At 48.4% G+C, this 19,083-nt stretch overlaps 1 protein-coding gene across 2 annotated transcripts; it reads left to right on the forward strand.

Annotated features, from left to right (window-relative positions):
• Nucleotides 1–2,082: 2,082 nt before the first annotated feature.
• TMEM120B (transmembrane protein 120B) lies at nucleotides 2,083–18,494 on the forward strand. 2 transcript variants are annotated; one of them, XM_067306842.1, is made up of 12 exons: nucleotides 2,083–2,218; nucleotides 4,766–4,884; nucleotides 6,921–7,037; nucleotides 8,307–8,366; nucleotides 9,029–9,124; nucleotides 10,192–10,281; nucleotides 13,949–14,014; nucleotides 15,000–15,061; nucleotides 15,244–15,336; nucleotides 15,880–15,944; nucleotides 16,126–16,194; nucleotides 17,603–18,494. In XM_067306842.1, exons 1-12 carry the CDS (start codon nucleotides 2,150–2,152, stop codon nucleotides 17,714–17,716), a joined length of 1,020 nt encoding a protein of 339 aa, XP_067162943.1. In that variant the 5' UTR covers nucleotides 2,083–2,149; the 3' UTR covers nucleotides 17,717–18,494. The 2 variants fall into 2 exon arrangements, with proteins under 2 accessions (XP_067162943.1, XP_067162944.1); XM_067306843.1 differs by lacking the exon at nucleotides 10,192–10,281.
• Nucleotides 18,495–19,083: the final 589 nt, after the last annotated feature.

Here is a 19,083-nt window from a genome sequence, read left to right on the forward strand (position 1 = left end):
AATGAGGCACAGTGGTGAGGGGCAGACTGAGCAGTACTGGAGCACTGGAAAAGCAGAGCCTGTGGGTTCGAGGAGAGGATGAAGCACTCCTCTGCAGCAGATGCTTCTCCCTTCCCTCACCCAGGAGGGGCAGACACATGTCCTCCAGATACCAGCTGCCAGAAAGTGCTTTCCAGCCATTAACTAGAGCGCAGAGTGCTCCGTGCCCTGCCAACCCCGAACAGCACAGCCGCAGGCTTTGGGGAACTCTGCACAGCACATTCTTGGGGCTCAAATTTTGTACTGTGGCTTTCCCACCTTCCTTCCCAAGCATCCTTGCAGGGCAGCCTGTGTTTGTTCTCTAATATTCCATCTGTAAGAGATTTCAAGGGCTTAGTGAATTGTTTAAAAGCTTTTGCGCAAAGTGGTACGTAGCTTGGGAAAGCAAAACCTGTTGAGAACAAACATTTGTGTCGATGTAGAGGAACACAAGGAGTGGTTCTGTAATAAATTTAACTAAGACAAGAGAACAACTGCAAAGGTGGAGGGGTTATTTTCACACAGGAAAGAAAAATACTTTGTTGGTAGGGAGTACGTCAATCTTGTGGTGAACTGGAATGTTTTTAACACATATCCAGGGAGAATTAAAGCCGTGATCTGAGATGTGATTTTTTTGCTGTAACTTAAAAACCTGCAGGGCTCCTGTAACCTAAAATCCTGTTACAGAGGATTATGCTTTCTAGCAAAAGCTAGAATTTTGAGAAACTTTAATATGGACATAACAAACTCCTGTGACACTTATCACATACTACATTCACCAGTTTATTATTGAGCTTCAAGATTATCAGTACCTGACACAATATATGTATTCGATCTTTGAACAATCTCTAACCTCCCTGAAGAGAAGAACCCTGGAAGAACAGAAGGAGCAGTTAAATGTCCCTGTGGTTAGCGGCTGTTAAATCAGCAGAATTCACCAACCATTGCAAGTTCTGAGCAGATTTCTTTGGAAACCGAGTGCTGAGGCAGGTAGCGGGGTCACTGACTGCATTTCAGGTGTCCATCCACACGCGTATGAAAATAACAAACAAAAAGGGAATAAAACAGGCAGACAGCATTACTATAGCTCTGGAAAATGGCCAGAGACGTCATGCACACTGAGAAAGCTCTTTACACCAAATACTTGGGGTTTTTTGTGCTGAGTTCAAGGAAACAGGATCCTACACATATTCTTTGCAAAAGGACAGGACTGCATTAAAATTTTACTTTGGCTTCACTCCTCCCCTGCCCCTTATACTCTTGCTTACTTGCTTGGTATGTCGTGTGTTATTTCGACCGCGAGCTCTTTGGAGTGGGGGCCCTGTGCTAGCCTGCTTGCAGAGCCCAGAGGCCACAAAAGCCCACTCCTGGTTAGCCGGTCCTGCAGCCAAGCAGGTTATTATTTGTAATAATAAGAAAGGTCAGGAATTGTACTGTCATTTTCTAATATTCACAACCCAGGTTGCTCCACACCCGGACAGCTGCTCAGCTGGGCTGCGAGCGGCGTTTATTCAACACCCGCTGCCGCAGCACCTGTCCCCTTCCACCCCTGCGGTCACCTCTGTGAAGAAACGCCCCTGAGGGGGCAGGAACCTGCAAAGGGCGGGAGTCCTCGGGGCACTGCGGCTCGACCAGCCGCCCTGGGTGGGGGGGGGTATGGCACAGCACGGCGGGGGGCGTGGAGACACCCCCGGCGGGCGGGTGAGGCTGAAGGGCGGCGGTTGAGGAGAGCTCGCGCCTCGGGGGGGCGGGGCGGGACGGTTGAGAGGAGCTCGCGCCTCAGAGGGGGAGGGTGGGGCGTGGCGGTCGAGAGGAGCTCGCGCCTCGGGGGGGCGGGGCGGCGGCGGTTGAAGGGAGCTCGCGCCTCGGGGGGGCGGGGCGGTTGAGGGGAGCTCGCGCCTCAGGGGGGCGGGGCGGGGCGGGGCGGTGGCCGTTGAGGGGAGGCCGCGCCTCAGGGGGGCGGGGCGGAGCGGGTGGGCAGACGGCGCGCGCCGCCGGGGCGTCGCGCCCAGCCCAGCCCCGCGCGATGACGTCAGGGGCGCACGTGGCCCCCGAGCCGGCGTGCGGGCGGGCGCCGCCGCCGCCGCAGCCGCCGGCAGAGCTGGCGCAGGCGGGCGGGCCGGAGCGCGCCATGCGGGGGCAGCTGGAGCGGTGCTGCGGCGAGTGGCGGGAGCTGGAGGAGGAGTTCCGGCAGCTCCAGGTGAGGCGGCGCCGGGGGAGCCCGCGGCAGCGGGGCCGGGCGGCGCGCTGCCTCTCCGGCGGTGCGGGCAGCGCGTTGCGCGGCGTTGCTTTGCGTTGCTTGGTGTTGCTTTGCTTTGAATTGCATTAACTTTCCTTGCTGTTGCTTTGCTTTGCATTGCATTGCTTTGCCTGGCGTTGCCTTGCTTTGTTTTGCTTTGCATTACATTGCATTGCTTTGCCTGGCGTTGCTCTGCCTTGCCTTGCCTTTCCTTGCCATCGCATTGCTTTTCATTGCTTTTCCCTGCTGGCCGCTCCTCCGGGAGGAACCGGCTGCAGCCTGCAGCAAGGGGTTCCCAAGGGTGCCAAAAGGCCCTTCCTCCTCCTGGTTGCATCCGGGCGAGAGGTGCTCAGAAGGGCCCAAAGGCTGCCGGAGGGTCGGCAGGGTCTGGCAGGACGGCTGGCAGCGGTGCTGTGGTGGAGGCCGCCTCTGGCACGAGCCTCCACGGAGCAACCTTTGGCGTCCTCCACCAGCCCGGACGGCTTTTACCTGGGAAGCCTTCCTCCCCCGTGGGTAGCGGACACCGTGCCCGTGTGCGTGCGCTTAGTCTGCAAGCCAGTGTTAAAATACGACCTGCTGTTCCCCCTCCGTTTGGCTGTTAGCCTCTTTGGGGCCGTTAAGCAGAACACGCACCGCAGAAAACGTGCGATTCCCAGATTTAGCTCCCCGTCTTTAATTAAAAGCCGGTTTAGTTGACACGATTCGGAGTTGCCTTAACCGAACGCGAGGTGGGGGTTAGCCCGTGGGGGCCGAGTGCCAGCCGGTGTGGCTTCGGCGATGATTGATTTGCGATAAATCCCGCGCGGGCGCTGGGCCGTCGCCGTCGGAGGTGAAGCGGCGAAGGGCGAGTGGGCGAGCGCTCCCCACCTCGGCTTCCCCACGCGCGGAGGGGCCTCGAGCCGCTTCCCGCGGCTCTGCGGGGATCACGATCCCTCAGGATTATACTGAAAGCCCGTGGCGGCCGTCGCGTTGGGCCTCCGCGTTCAACTCGAGTCCGCCCTTCGTTTGGAGGAGGACGGCGGCCGTGAGCTCTCTGAGCTGCCGGCGGGTCCCTCTCGCACCCGTTTGCCGCGTGTCTCTTGGCGAGCGAATAACTTCCCTAGCGCGTTTTGTCGTCTTCTAAGCACTAGTGCTGTTTTAGAACCATTATCCTGAAGGGTTTTGGTTAGTTATAGAATTTACCAGTTTTTGACTGTTTTTGCGTTTCCAAGCTGTGCTTGCATTTCTAATAAACACACAATTTTTTTTAATTTTTAAATTTTTTTTATTTTTTGGCAAAGAGCTTCTTATACCCTTTTTTGCCAATGCGTGAAGAGACCCTGATGCGTGAGATCTAGCGAAGCGGAGCGAGTTACTGTGCAACCCGCTGAGGTCCTGCCTGGTCTAAGCAAAACCAAACCAATCCCAAAATAACGAGAGCTCTGGTGCCTGCACGCGGCTAGTTTGGTTATTAAGCCTTTTAAATCGGATACTAGAGCCTGTTCCTGTGAATAATGAGCAGCCAGGTCCTAATGAGAGGGAGAGCGAGGATTTGGGTTGTATGGTTTCAGCACCGTGTCTATGCTGCTGGATGGTATTAGGAAAACTGGTGGTAGTTTTCTGTGGTCTTTACCCAAGATAGCCGTTTCAGCCAAGCTTGCTCTCCTCAACGCTAACTCCGTAAGCTCTGTTTTTGGAGATACTACGGATATCGGAAGACCCAGCTGTTTTTAAAGCAGGGCTAATGTTGAACTTCCAGGTGAAGATAAGGGACCCGACTTCCCTTCCCTGAGGAGGTGAAGCCGCGGTCCGGGATGGCAGCCCCAGGGCTCGTCCCCGCCGGCGGCACCCGTCTTCTCGTTAGCCCTCCGAGGCCTCCCGCTTTGTCCCCCAGCCAAGAGGGGGGTCAAACCAGCAGCACTGCTCAGTGGGCTTGCAGCTGGTGTTTGTGTCCTGATTACCGCCAGTCAAGCACTGATTCGGGGCTTCAGAGGATAAACAAGCTGCGATAAAAGCGCTCCTTGCAAGGAGCATCTAATACTGCGGAGAGGGGAGGGTTTAAGGGCTTAAGCCAGAATATGGTGCATTAAATTGCTTGAGTGCATTTGGAATAGAGATGGCAGCTGTGGCCGGGAGACTTGCCTAAACACTGAGGTTTCCATGTGTAGTTGTTTTCGTATTTTCCTTCTGGCTCCTCATTGCCTTTCCTCCTTTTTTCAAGTGTAATCAGGCTGTGAAATCAGAGTTCTTGATCTGTGATTTAGCCAGCTATTTGACTAGGACAGATTGGGATCAAGAGTGTGATTTCATTATAGGGTGGGGCTGGGATGAGCAGCTCCTGAGTGGGAAAGCTCGTTGGAAAGATTAAGTGACACGAATGTGGAGAAAAGCTGGGGAAAACTCTAGGCTCCTATCATCTCCTAGAAAAACAGAGCTGTGGGTTTGCTTGCTTCCTTCAGAGGTAAAGGAGCAGATGCAATCTGTAACCCAGAGGGCTGTTTCTCACAAATTGCTCTTTTTGTCCTGCAGGAAACTCACAAAGTTTATAGGCAGAAACTTGAAGAAGTCACCGGCTTGCAGACGGCCTGCAGCAGCTCCATACAGAAACAGAAGAAGACATTAAAAGATTTGAAGTACCGCCTGCAACGGTAACGGGAGATGGGAGGGGGTGATTCTCCTTCCCAAATGGCAGATTTGTTTGGAATTTTAGCATTTAAAATGAAGTCTGTATTAATCTTGAGTCTCCTCAGTTTATCACAGCCAGAGAAAATGTTCTTAACCCACCTTGAGAAATTTAAAGAGTCCTAGAAATAAAGGAAGACCAACCAGATCTCTGAGGGAGCGCTTTGGAGCCTGCATGGGTTTGCATCCTCACGGTGGATCCTGTACACTGCAGGATGGCACTGCCTTTGGTCCGCTCCGCGTGCTTTGCTAGGTCAGAAAACCTTTTCTCTGTAAGCTGTGCTGGAAGTTCACTCCTTGAAGGTGTAACTCACTCCGGGGTTGATTTACCTGAGGGAACTGCCTTCAGCTGTTCGACTGATCTTTGGGAGCCATAGGCTAGATTCCTTGTATGCAGGCCTGAAAATATCCGCTCAAACATCCTAAGTTGCTGCTTCCGGTGTTTTCTGATTTACATTAATTGGTAAAACTGCAGTTTGCCAGTAAATCATCAGCTGTGCCTTTTGTTACAGCACGAAGTATTTTATGGCTGAAGAAGCGTAACTGCACAACTGTGCCCTTGGTAGCTGTAGTTTTGAGCTCAGTAACCAGACTGTTTGTAACTTATGGACAATCTCTTTCACCATGTTTCTTTCAGTATTTAAAAACTTTTTGGAGGGCTGAGCCTGGCAGCTTATATGAGACTCTTAAATGACCCTTGGGCTCCACTATAGATGTTGGAGTTGCATTGCTTAACACCCCTGTCCTTGTCCATTGAAAGCTTCATAGGGTTCCCTGTTGGGAGGACCATGTTTAAGGTCCTCCCAGTAAGCACAGGAGGGCAATTGCAACTCGCTAATCAGCGATGTCCTCGGAGGAGCAGCCGCGCTGTGCAGACTGCCAGGTTTCCTGCCCTTTCGTTGTCCTGCGCCTGGGCGGTAGGTACCGAAGGAGGAGGCAGCCCCTTTTCCGCCCGTTCCTCGCTACGGAGAGTGGCGTTTCCCATTAGTTTTGTGCCCTGACAGCTCATCCTCTGTGTTTGCTGCGGGGATGGGGATTAACTTCAGAAGTCCCCCTGGGGCGGCCGGAGGGGGCTGCGAGTGGACACCTCTGCTCCCTGCAGCCCTGGCTTGCGCCACGCTCAGCAGCGGCCTCTCTGCGGGCGGCTGGTTCTGGAGGTTTCGTAGAGCTCGTTGCTGCAGACATCAGCGCTTGTGCATCCCTTCTGGTCCCTCCTGTAGATGGAAACGCGCAGCTTTGTGCATGGAGCAGCGGTATTCAGGGGGGTTTGCAGAGCTGCTGCAAAGCTCTACTCTCGTCCACCACCACCAGCGTGCAGAAACGCCCGGGCTGCGCTGCCTGCTGTTCCTAAAGTGGCCTGTTTCAGGAGAGGGAGCACATGGAGAAAGGCAAACCAGAAGGTCCCTTTCCCCCACCTTCCTCTGTCCAACCTACTGTTAATTGTGCAGGGGCTGAATCGACCTCTCAATTTAAATGAGTTTGACATGCTTTCGCTGGTGGCTGTGTAGGATGCATGAGGTCACTTCTTGTTTTTAAAGGCTGTACAGTGAGCTTTTGTCTTCAGCTGGCCTCTCACGAAGAGTTTATGTGGTCTGGGTAGCGGCTTTTCAACTTACAGGGAGTTCAGATCAGTTTGGAGTTTGTAAAAGCAGCGTCTGAAACCACACACAAACATTTGGAGGAAGTTCCTGTAAAACTCCCTCCAATATGCCCTCATGGCTTTTGCAGTGGAAGAAGTACAGAATCTGGTCAATGAAATGAAGAGAAGCTTATTTACAAACCAGCTGATTGAAATTATCTGCAGTGAAACAAACCAGGTGGTCAAATTACCACTTGGCTTACCAATGATTTTAAGTGGAAAATACAGGAATGATGTGCACAATGGGATAAACTTACATAGTAAACTTCTGAACAGCATGGATTTTATGGCAATGTTATCTTCCTTTAAATAAAAAGGAGGTAAAAATGTAAACAGGAGAATCTTGTTTCTGTGTTCCCGCAGGTGCAAGCCCAGAGCTAGTCCTGAAGAATTTGCTCTCATACAGCAAATCAGCAGCCAGATCAAAGAGAGGCAAAATGTTTTCTTTGACATGGAAGCCTACTTGCCAAAGAAGAACGGGTATGTACTTTGTCGGAACAGGCGTGTGCTCTAAGAAAACTGATTTTTAAATACTCACAGCGGTGGTGTTCCCAAAGGAGTATGTGTGTATTGAAGAAATGCATGTAAAACTGGATTAATCATAAATCTCTTGCTGAGTTGCTGTCAGTTGCACATAAAACTCACTAGCTAGAAGTGTATGTAAATGTACTGTGTGTAGGCACAGACAGGTTTTCTTGCTAAAAGAGAATCTGCATTGGTGAGAGATCACGCAGTTAAGTGTTTCACACTATAATGCTTTCCTGTGCTAATTTTTTAAAGACTAAATCAGCACAAGAGTTTTCTGTCTCATTTCTTTTAAATAGTGCATTTAGCTGACTTCAAGTTTGCACTTTGCTCTAAGTCAGGTTGCTAGGACAGGTTTCTTTCAGCTGTCAAGTGCTGTCCGCCGCTGGGAAACAGGAGATGTTGATGCCATTTGTGGAGCAAACTGGGCCAAGTGACTTGATCTTGGTTGGTTTGTTTTCCCCTTCCTGCCCTAACATTTGCTCAAGTTGGCTTTTTCAATGCCTGTGGTGAGCAGAGCTCGTTGGGTGGAAACGCTCCAGAGCGGGGGAAGCGATGCAAAGTAAACCGGCAGATATGAGGGACCGTAGTGGCGTGGCTGGTTCATCGCGCAGTCCGAGGGGGGTTGAGTGGGAAGGAGAGGTGGAGCAGAAGGGAGGGCTGGCGCGAGCCAGGAAGCCGTAACTGTTAATGCGGAGGTTTGGCAATCGGCATATTCCTATGAGCTTTCCCGTGTAGCACCCGGCACACCCGTGCCTTGGCGGCTGAAATGTCTCCTCCCCATGGGGCTGTGGGCTGCCGCTCGCAGGTGGAGCGGTCTGCTGGAAACTTCTCATCCGACTTCTCCTTTTTATTTTTTGTTCTCGTTTTTCTTTTCTTTTTCTTTTCTCTCTCTGTACACACGCTGCTTCTCACACTTAGACCAAAGTACAGAAGAGAGACCAAGAAAAGAAAAAGAAACTTTTTCTCAAACTTCTTGGAAATGCTGACCAAAACACAGTGCAAGTGAGCGCAGGCTGAAGACAGCCCTGGTGGAGGAGTTTGTGGAGAGCCTTCTGCATTTAAGCCCTCTTCTGTAGTTTGCTTCTCTAGTGTGCTTTAATTAAAGCTTAGAGCAAAAAGCAGTTTAGTCAAATATGACAGTCTCTTCAAAACTAATCTGCCTTGTTCTGCTGTGTTCAAATAAAACAGACTTATGTGGGTCTCTTGTTTTTCGTCTTCCAGTTTGTACTTAAATCTGGTGCTGGGAAATGTGAACGTAACTCTTCTGAGTAACCAAGCAAAGTAAGTGAGCGTTTTTCTGGTGTTGTTTGAGGCATGCTGGACTCAAGAAAATGGCAATTTTTCTATAAATTTAGGGAATAAAAAAGCTGCTACTTCTTAACCCAGAAACCAGCTCTTACGGACTGAAGCCCTAGAGTTGCCTTACAGTGTAACAGCTCTGCAGCCCAGACCCTGCAGGCAAAATGCTGCCTTTCCCCCCCGTCAGCTGGTTTTCTGAGTGGTGTTAGGCAAAAACTGTCCCTGGGATGGGCAGGTCTGACTGCGTTATGCAGAAGTGTGCTGGCGGTCAGGATCCCTAAATGGCATGCACACACTCTCCCTCGTTCCCATTTTTCCTTTGGTTAAACTTCCAGTGCAGTTAGTTCAACCCAAATCCTCCTGCTCGGCAGGGCTCTTGCTTCTGCAGCGTACAAAGACTTTATTTCTATTCTGTTGCACCCATTTCTTGGTGAGAGGAGGAGGAAGCATGAGGATGAAGGCTGTGGTCCTGGGGGAAGGCTGTGCAGAGGGGGACTGGGAGAGCGCTGGGTGCACGTGGCTGGGGAAGGGCGGATGTGTTTTCACCTGGATTTGTGTCTGGTTTGAAAGAAGGAAAGTCTCATTCCAGTAAAACACCCCTTGCAAAGCATGAGGTCTCCTGCATTGTAATTGTTTTATTACAGGTTTGCCTACAAAGACGAATATGAAAAGTTCAAACTTTATCTGACAATAATCTTGTTACTTGGGGCTGTGGCCTGCAGGTTTATTCTTCACTACAGGTAAGCCTGCATTTTTACTTGTAACCAAGTATTCTGAATAAAAACATACTCAATCTGAACTAACTCTTCTCATTTTCTGTTAAAGACTGAGACTTGGGCAATATTTAGGCTTTGAGTAGTTACACTACCCCAGCAGGAGAACTTCTGTACCTGTTCTTCAGTGCAGCCTGGCCCTGCATCTTAGCTACTTGGTTTTCCTTGTTTGCTATTAATATTTTAGGAGTCTGTTACAACTAAGAAAAGTTGAGCATTTTATTTCCTGATCTGTTTTGGTTTTCATGGTGTTTTGGTGTACTTGGGAATGAGCGGTTGGTTTTGTTCTCTGGTTTTCCAATAGTCCCCAAAAGGAATCATCACTGTGCTGAAGGTGTGGGGCTGCAAACACCTAATGAGAACATTTGCATCAAGTGGTCAGATTTGAAATTAGGTCACAATAACTTATCTGAGCACCAACAAGCTTCCACTATTAAGTTTTGTTTAAAAAAAATAACATAAGTCTTGAAGCCTGACCCTTTTATCAGGGTCTCCATGGGTCTGGGATGAATGCAGGACTGCACCATGGAAATACATTGCTGTATAAAAGGGCTGCCCAGAATCCCTGTGGCTGCAGGGACTTGCAAATGGCAAAATAAAGACTTCTTTTTTTCTCCAGAGTGTAATGCTCTTCTGCTTTTTTAGTTGATTGGATTTATATAGATCTCATTCAATCTCCTCATTGAATTAGCCTGGAAATGCCTCTCTAAACTGGATCATCTGCTGCTTCCATGGTGCTTTCTCTCCTTCAGAAGGAATTAATGTCATCTCTACGTACCTGCTTATCAGCTTGAGATCTTCAGCGTTAGATCTTGGGGCACTTCCCAGAGTAACGGACTTTGAGCCTGGCAGGGTTGCTGATGTGTGCGGTTCTGCATGTGGGTTAAAGATGTTCAGGACTGGGCCTTTGTCTGTGGTCTCGCTTGGGCAGGTTTTCATTCACCCTGTTTCTTGGGGGAAGGGAGGAGGAATAGGGATTTTTAAAGGAATGTTTATAATTAAGAGGATTTTTACTGTATTTTTTTTTTAAACAGGGTGACAGATGAAGTGTTTAACTTTCTATTAGTGTGGTATTACTGCACGCTGACGATACGGGAAAGCATTCTCATTAGCAATGGATCAAGGTACCATGCAATCTGCAAAAACTATTTAAAGCATGAAATGTCCTTAAAAGAAAAACAAGCAACAAAAGCGGATTTGGTTTGGTGTTGAAGCCCAGCAAATCTGAGACGATGATTCTTCTCTGCAGGGTCTGTTGTCTCCGACCCTCTCTCCGTTCACTTGCAAAGGCAGGTGTGGCCACCTGAGATTTGGGAAGGGAGGAGAAGGTGCACTTTCTGAGAAGTCCATACTCTCTTGATCCAAAGTATTGAATGTTTTTGGTAGCTACCAAAAGTTAATTGTAGGTGTGGTCTGGAGTATGAAAGTGTGCGTGTTCAGCAAAACGACCGGCCCGAGGTACTAGCTTTGTGCCTTTCTTTGACGGTAGCAGTGTGGGTCTGGGTGAATGCATACATAAACTGATTTCATAGTAGAAAAAGGAAGTAGAAGCTAAGTTAACATCTGCATTACTCCATGTGGTTAGCGTGACCACTCTGCAGGTCACTGCAACATGTTCTGAAGTGCTCAACTAAATTACAGTTTTGTCGAGGGAAAATTGGCGGTTAGGAGGAGATAATTGTATAAAGAGCTAGGAACACAAGTAAAACCCCATGAGAAGTAGATGATGATCCTTAAGCCTTGCCCTCACTTTCCTTTTCATGACACCCTTAGTAGGAGTATCCTGAATCGCTTCCAGGCTCAGCTGGAGTTATTAGGAGTTTCCAGTCTCCTGTTCCAGTTACATCCCTGGCACTGAGCTTTGCGGCTCAAACGATGTACTGGGTTATTAGGCGCGCCCAGAACATTATTACAGTGGAAGAATCCTGGGAGGAGAAATGCAGCTTTCTCCGAGAGTCTTACCCCATGTGGTTGTGCGGTCCAGCTTGCAGCTCTCGCGGGGTCTGGGTGCCGCCCTGCAGGCCACGTGCGTGGTGAGGTTGGGGCTGACGATGGTGCGAGGACTGCTGGGTGTGCAGCTCTCCGGGCGGACGTGAACCCGGAGAGCTTTTGGGATCAGAATTGCTAGGCTGTTTGGCCACTCTGGCCATGGAGCAGGATGATGAGATTTTGCTTATGAATTGTTCCTGGAGCATCTCCCTTAAGTCTGGGTTATCTGTGCTGTGTGGTATCGCTGTGAATCGCTGCTCTAAATGAGGAGTAGGGGACACATCTCGTTTGTGGCTGGGGAGAGAAGAGCCCGTCCTTGCCAAGGAGTCTGATAAGGATGCCAAGGGAGGGAGCTTCACACTGATATTAAAAAATGCCCATGCAATATGACCTCGCCAGAAGTGGGTTCAAACAAAAGTCAATCCACAATCCGTGTGCATTTTTTCTCAAAAATCAGAATGAAACAAACCTGCAAGCCGGCACTTCCCATTCCAGCCAAATGCTGCCTGGGCCTTTCTGGTGCTCCCAGGGAGGCGTTCGTGTCCCTGCCCTCCCCCCGAGAGTCCCCCAAAGCAGGAGGAATTACAGGACATCTGCCAACTCCTGCAGCGCTCCTGGAAACTGAGACAGCCCTTGGTGAGGGTCGTTCTCCAGCTGGAAAGAATGATAATCAGACTGGTTTTGCTGTGCCTCTTGCTGCCTTTACTCTGGCACATCTTGGCAGAGCTTAGAGAAGTTGCTCGGATTTGCACTTGTGTAACTTAAATGGGAGTCTGATCTTAGATTTTAGCAATAACCTGACGGCTGCATGTCTCAAGGTCGCGTTGTCCAGATAGGCCGGCACAACCGTGGCGGGGAAAAAGGCAGCGATCGCCACGAGTCTGTGCGTTGGTTTGCTGCTGGGTGAGTGGCTGCTGCTGCAATGTTTGCAGCTCCCCGTTACATTAATTAATTGGGCTTTCTAACTTGTCTCGTTTGCTGCCTTTCGAACAGCCAACATTGTGTTAGCTCAGCTTCCCACACACGTTCCCACTCGGCAAACACCGCTCTGGGGAACCAGATGACTTGCGCACTCCCTTGTCCAGGGGCAGACCAGCACTCATGGCAGTGGCAGGAGCCAGCAGTGTTCTCCTAACTAAGTGGTAACGATGGGGTGTGCATCGCTTTAGCAAGGCCTGGCGATCGGCTGGAGCAGCTGAGGGCTCCTTATTTCAGCTGGTCACTTCTATCTCTGAAATTGGTGTGCACTGGTGGTTTCATCTGGGATCTCCTGCTTTTGAGGGCTTTCCAGAGCGGGGGGATTGCTGGTGGGGGCTGGAGACCAAATGGTGCCTCTTGCCCTGCCTCTGTAATGCTGCAGGGATCTAAGCACTGGCGAGGCATCGCCCCGCTGCCTGCTGTTCGGGGAACTCAGAGCTGGAAGGGCATGCGAGAACCAAAATTCATGAACTTTTCCTTTGAGCCTTGCAGAGGATTGTGTGTGTGCATGTGTGTGTTTTTTGTTTGTACTTGGTTTTTGTTTTTTTTGTTACGGGGCACCCAAAGCACAAGGGTATTAAGAGCTTGCCTGAGACCAGCAAAGAAACCTCTGGCTGGGCCTGGATCCAGTGCAGCCACTGATGTGGGTTGCAGGATTACCAGTGGCTCAATGCTGTCTCAGTGTTTGAGGCTCAACACCTTTGGTCTGAGACACCCAAAATTAGCCTGTCATGTTGGTTTAGTTTCTAATGCAGCGCTGTCCATGGGATAGTTCTTTGCTTTTTGATTCTCCCTCGTTTGCCTTCATTTGCTGTGGTTTAAGTTTCCGAGCTTTCTGCAGTGTTTCTACTTGAAAGAAATGGCCACCTAAGAAAAAGAACTTTGAAACTTCACTTATTTGCATGGCAGGGAAAGAAAGGGTGCGTGGGCTGAAACTCGTACATCGTTAGTCATTGCGATACCTCTTGCCACTATGACTGCTGGCTCTTTCTGTGCTAGAAAGTCTGCTTATTCCTGCCTCGTTTGGGAGCACGCGAGACCCGTCACGTTGTCCTGAGTCTTCCTGCAGCGGTCGTGGGTTTGTAGCCCCCAGTTAAACCTTCTTAGGAGACAGTGCCTTGCACAAACCCCGCTCCTGGGACGCACTTGCAGCGAGTCGCAGCCCCTCCGGCAGAGGCAGCCCGGCTCCCCGCGCCGCTGCCTTGCGCTTGCTCATCCCGCAGCTTTCCTTCACTCGCAGCTGCGGTGATTCTGCGCAATACCGGTTTGTTTAAAAAAAAGGGTGTGAGTGAGTGGGTCGGTTGGTGCTGAGTTTTTTCCCTTGGCTCTGCTGTCGCTGACATCCCTCGCCGTGAGCGAGGCCTCGTGGGGCTGTGCAGAGGCTCCTGCAGCAGGCGTTTGCTGGCAGCCGGGTGCCGGGGGAAGATACCCGACTGCGGTCTGGGGCCTCGTCTCCCTGTGCTTGGGTTTGGTGACCGCTGGCCGCCCCCAGGAGCGGGTGAAACTTGCTTTCCGGGGAGAGCTGCAGGCTGGTCCTGGGCTCGCACCATGGCGCGCTGCGAGCGGTCGGGCTTGCGTGGCATTCGCGTCCCCCCACGTACTGTACGTTAACGGATTTGTGCTGCCTCTTGATGGTTTCTTGGACACTCCTTTCCTTTGGTGCTGACCTGGCCAATCTTTTGCTCCTTAGAGTTGGGCCATCCATTTTGTCCCGCTCACCCCAATCTCTAGGATTGTTTTTTGTCTTTAAAGTCAAACTTTCAATATTGAGATCCATGTTTTCCTTCTAACTGTTGCATTTTTTTATTATTTTTTTCTGTGCAGGATCAAAGGCTGGTGGGTGTCTCATCACTACGTCTCCACATTTTTGTCTGGGGTGATGTTAACATGGTGAGTTTTCTCTCGTCTGCTGGTAGGTGCTTCAAACAAACAGCATCGTCAGAGCGTTTAAATCCTCTGTGACCATGTAACTCTGTCGCACTGGCACCTGCCTTAATATTTGTGTGATGTTACTGCTGTTTGGAATGCTAAATACAACCCTGTGTAAGCTTGTATTTACAAAGCTAGCTTAAAAAAAAAAAAAAAACTGGCAAAAACAAAACTCCCAGAATTTAGTTGCGGTGATGGTACCAAAATCTCTGCAAGTCTCCCAGTTTCTGTCTCTGTACGAAGAACTGAGCAAACAAGTAGCACTTTGCTTTAGTGGGAGAATGACAGCAAATGAACTCTGTTCAGTGCCTTTACTGAATCCAGATTATAAATCAAGTATAAAGCAAAAAATTCAAGTTATGCTCAAACAGATAGTACTGTTTAGCAAAAAACACAATGCGCCCTGCGTGGGGTGACCATACAAACCGTTTCAACTTTGTTTGTATGGACTGATTGATTAATAATTAAAAATTGTTTTAAAACAACAAACAAATTTCTGATTTTGAGTCTTTGAGGGAGTTGTACAGTGGCTGGAGTGGAAGGCTCCTTGTACTCCATATGTCCCGAATTAGCTTTAGGATAAGGAATGCAACAACCCCCCTTGGCTGCACCACTTTGATTCTTGATGCAGACACTGCTGAACAGCTTTGATCGCTGCCTAGAGAAAACTGCTATAAACAAACGCATAAGAGGGGGCAGCATTCAGATGCGTTGGAGAGGGGAAGCCTAATCAGATGATTTCCTACAGTGCAGGATTCCTATGGGTGGCTGTAACACCCCTTCTAGGCTCTGTATGGGGTGGAGCGGGCTGGAAACCAGCTGCTTGCTTCATTTGCTAATGGGATCAGGCTTGACTGGCAAGGGAAAGGCACTGTGTAGGTTTGTGTTTTGTTTTTGTTTTTTTTTAATCAAGTGAATGAATTTCCTTTGTGTGTTTTGCTTTCAGGCCAGATGGACTCATGTATCAAATGTTTCGCAGTCAATTTTTAGCGTTTTCAATATTTCAGAGTGAGTATATCTTGATAATTCAGTCTTAAACTGTATAAACATAAACAATATCATACAACTGCAAATATGCAATATGCAAGTATAAACAATAGTTGAACACTTTTGGATGTGTTAAACTAGTTTGATACATTTTTCATTCTTCTGAATAGCCAGTGCAACATGTTTTCTCTCTCCTTCTCCAGGTTGTGTTCAGTTCCTCCAATATTACTATCAGAGGGGCTGCCTATATAGACTCCGTGCTTTGGGGGAGAGAAACCACTTGGACCTTACAGTGGGTGAGGTTTTCTGCAATACTCAGTTTGCAAAACTTTCTGATATGTCAAGCAAATGGGACGAGTTTTAAATACAGTGATATGGGCTGGGCTTGATCTTCAAAGAGCAAGGAACGCTTCCTTTGCATAGCTCTCATTTCCCCTGCCTGGCCGCCTTTGTCCTAAGGCAGGAAAAGAGGAGCGAGGTTTTTATCCCCGTAGGTCGGAAGCAGAGGGCTCTGATCCCTGTCGGGTCCTCTCAGGGGTAAGCCCAGGGTGGTTTTCATCCCCATCATCATCCTCCTCCTATTACCACACCTTCAAGTGTATATTTTAAGCTAGTTGGTTATAGCTGAGCAGGACGGGAATAGTCCTTACGGGGGGAGCAGGTTGGGGGACTGATCATAGATGGAGGCCTGGCTGGGGAGAGCCGCTCCCCATGCGCACCGTGGAGAAACTGGGGGACGTTTCGCAAAGGGGACAAGATGCAGCTTTGGCCCTGCCTCCTGGGGGCAGCCCCTGGCTCTCCTGTGCTCACTCTGTGCATCTTCTTTTAACCTTTTGCAGAAGGATTTCAGTCCTGGATGTGGCGGGGGCTGACATTCCTCCTTCCCTTCTTGTTCTTTGGGCATGTAAGTTGGGCAGTCCAGTCCCTCCATCCAACACCGCTGCGTGTACACGGGCGCTAGAGTGAGTCCGCTGTTACTGCTGCGACTGCAGCACAGCAGCGAGGAGGTTGTCTTTGAATCGCATGTTCCTGTGGCAAATGTTTCTAAGTTTTGCTAGCAATGAAATTGCTTCTTCTCTTTTTAGTTCTGGCAGCTATATAATGCAATCACACTTTTTGGATTGTCAAGGCATAAGGAGTGCAAAGAATGGCAGGTGGGTGTTGGTTCTGCTCAGAAAAAACATGGCGGCAGGGCATTTTTATTATAATTATTATTATTAAACCAGATCCTTAAAGATGTTTGGGCATCTATGCCCATCTAAATACCTCAACATCATCTGGCACAGCGCCTATACAGTAGAAGTTAAGATATGTCAGCTCTTTAAAATAAAGTCGAGTTACTGTAGGAAAACTTGCACCCTTAGCTAACTACACAAAATTAAAGGCAGAAGGTGCAGGGGAAAGAAAGCACATTTGGGTAAATATCCCAGCAAGGTATTCATGTATAGCAATGTAATAGCAATGACTGCGATGTTGCTGGTTCTTTTTACAGCTAAACCATGGGTTACACACAAAAAATGATAACAATGAATCAGATCAGAAATACATTATCTACCCTACTTTTAGGGATCCTTTCACTTGTCTTCCTATTCGCTGTCACCCATCAAACCTGTCTGTTTTCCAGCTATCCTGTTGTTTCTGTAGATTCAGACTGATCACAGGCAGTGATGTATACGACCATGTCACATGGGCAGCGATGCAGGCAATCTGATATGCTTTATTTGGGTCAGGTCTTGCTGTAGTTTGTCACCGGCCTACTTTGTTCACTGGCATAAAGGGAGGAACGCAGCTTCTCATATAAATGTGCGTGCCACTGCTGCTAGGTGAGAGTGCTTGTAGCGTAATGCTAATCCATTGGCTTCGTAATGATTGGACTTTACTGGCTGAAAGTGTCCAAAGGTGTTGAATGGAAATCATTTCAAAAATAATCCACGTATAGACCTTGTTGTAATATTTAAAAAACAGTAAATGCTACTTAAATGATCATGATAAAAATATACTTCCCTGTTAACTCACAAAAGTAGATGTGTGGGTGTATGTTTGTCTATGATCTTCTCTCCTCATGGGCTACCGGTAGGACTTGCCAACCAAACCTGCCCGGGCTCACTCACAGGCTGCTGAAACGCTACCCCTGCCCCAGTTCATCCGACCCCTTGTGCATGTGGGGAGTGAAATGGTAACGGACTTTCCTCTCCAAATTCTCTTTGGGTAAATATACGTTGGTAAATTTGTTCCTTCACATTACACCTACACAGGTAACACTGGCTACAGAAGGAAGCATCAGAAATTGGGGCAGACAGATGAGGCTTTACCCTGTTGCATAGAAAGAATAAAACCTCTCCTTGAGGGAGCCCTCTGAAGGAAGACCTGCCCTATGCGGGTGTTTTAGTAGGGCAGGGTTTTAATGCTCTCACTGACCCTTCTTAGCACTAATCCTGCTTCTGACTGGACTTCTCTGTGCAAGTGGCTCCCCTCTCCCTTACCTGTTGCCGTAGTTAAACACAAAAACCCCTTGAAACAGAATTGGCTCACTGTTATTTGTCATTTTTTTCCCCTCCTCAGGTTTTTGTGTTGGCTTTCACATTTCTGCTGCTCTTCCTTGGGAACTTCCTCACTACTCTCAAAGTGGTGCACACTAAACTCCAGAAAAACAAAGACAAAATGAAGAAGCTGTGAACCAGCAGCGGTGTGAAGGATGCTGACACAGGAGCTCATCTGCCCTCCGCCTGCGGCAGGCGCTCAGTGTTCGGACTGAACCTGCTGAACCGCAGCCGCGCTGTGAACAGGCCCTGGAAGGAATCGTCGCTGTGTTTGGCGAAGGATATGAACTCTTCCAGCACAGACTCAGTATTACGCAAGCATGGCTCTCCAGTCTGCAGTTCTGCTATTTATGTATATTTAATACAAAACATGTTTGCTTTTGGTTTTTCTGTATATACAGCAGCATGCACCTGCCAGAGGGAGTGCCAGTATTGGGAGAATGTGGGATCTACTGTAATTCCAGTTCTGGAATAATCTCTAATGCTTTCCTCCTCAGTTTTATTATTTAAATTTGGGGTATTGGATTTGCAAAGCTTTATAAATGCTCTAGGTCGATCAGTAATACAGACTGAATGCTGTTTTTAAAGGCATTTGTTTAAGGCTTATTTTCAGTTGGCAATACTAACCTGTGTGTACTGTGGGGAGAAAAAAAAAAAATCTTTGAACCATACTGCTGCTATATACACTTTTAAAAAGCTATTAATGAAGAGAAATCCTCTTCTAAAAACAACAAAAAAAAAAAAAAAGCAAGCAAAACTAGCTGTTAAATGGCAAGGAAATCTGCTCACTCTCTTCCAGAGAGACCAGGTAATCTGTCCAGGCCTGGAAAAGACCTAAAACAAATCACACAATATGCAGCTGGTTCAGCCCCTTTTTAATAACAAAAATACTGCCCTTTGGGTTGGATCTTTTCTTTTTTTTTTTTTTTTTGAGAGAGAGAGAGAGACTCTGCTTTTCCTGAAAATGACCCTGATCATTGGCAGTAGGTGCAGTAGCCACTGCCCTTCAGTTTCTGCTTTCAGTATTTTTTGCTCCCAGTGCCATTCTGGAAAGCTGGTGAAGACAGACTAAGCATAAATACGAAATACTTCCTTTAGATACCATGCTTTTGCCATTATGGGTTATCAAGCTGACAAGAGTTAAGAGAACATAAACACTCCGTCAGAAGTTTGGCTGAGGAGAAATATTGACTCTCCTTAACTCCTTGTGCTTCTTGAACTTAAATTTACTCACTCAAATACAGCTTGTTTGGGTGTTTAACATCTGTACCTCCTAAACCCAGTTTCAATATTGTGAGCTGCTTTATGCAGCATATTTCTCAACTATAAGAATTTTCTTTGTGCTAGCCCAGTGTCCAGATTGGGCAAATGGCTTTGGCAGAACATGATCGGAAAATTATGCCCTTCTCCCAGTAAGAGTGCTCACAAAGAAATATATATGCACTATAGATTTTAAATGGTTTCATCAATTATTTTGTTGCTGCAAGGCTAGCAAAATTACCT

This window comes from Apteryx mantelli, chromosome 17 (genome assembly GCF_036417845.1).
Source record: "Apteryx mantelli isolate bAptMan1 chromosome 17, bAptMan1.hap1, whole genome shotgun sequence".
In the NCBI taxonomy this organism is placed as follows: domain Eukaryota; kingdom Metazoa; phylum Chordata; class Aves; order Apterygiformes; family Apterygidae; genus Apteryx; species Apteryx mantelli.

Bases quoted from the DNA above. Each gene is read 5' to 3' on its own strand.
- TMEM120B (XM_067306842.1), top strand. From the start codon at position 2,150: ATGCGGGGGCAGCTGGAGCGGTGCTGCGGCGAGTGGCGGGAGCTGGAG. The intron at 7,038-8,306 runs GTATGTACTTTG...TTCGTCTTCCAG, and splicing joins TACTTGCCAAAGAAGAACGG to TTTGTACTTAAATCTGGTGC. The intron at 14,015-14,999 runs GTGAGTTTTCTC...TTTTGCTTTCAG, and splicing joins TCTGGGGTGATGTTAACATG to GCCAGATGGACTCATGTATC.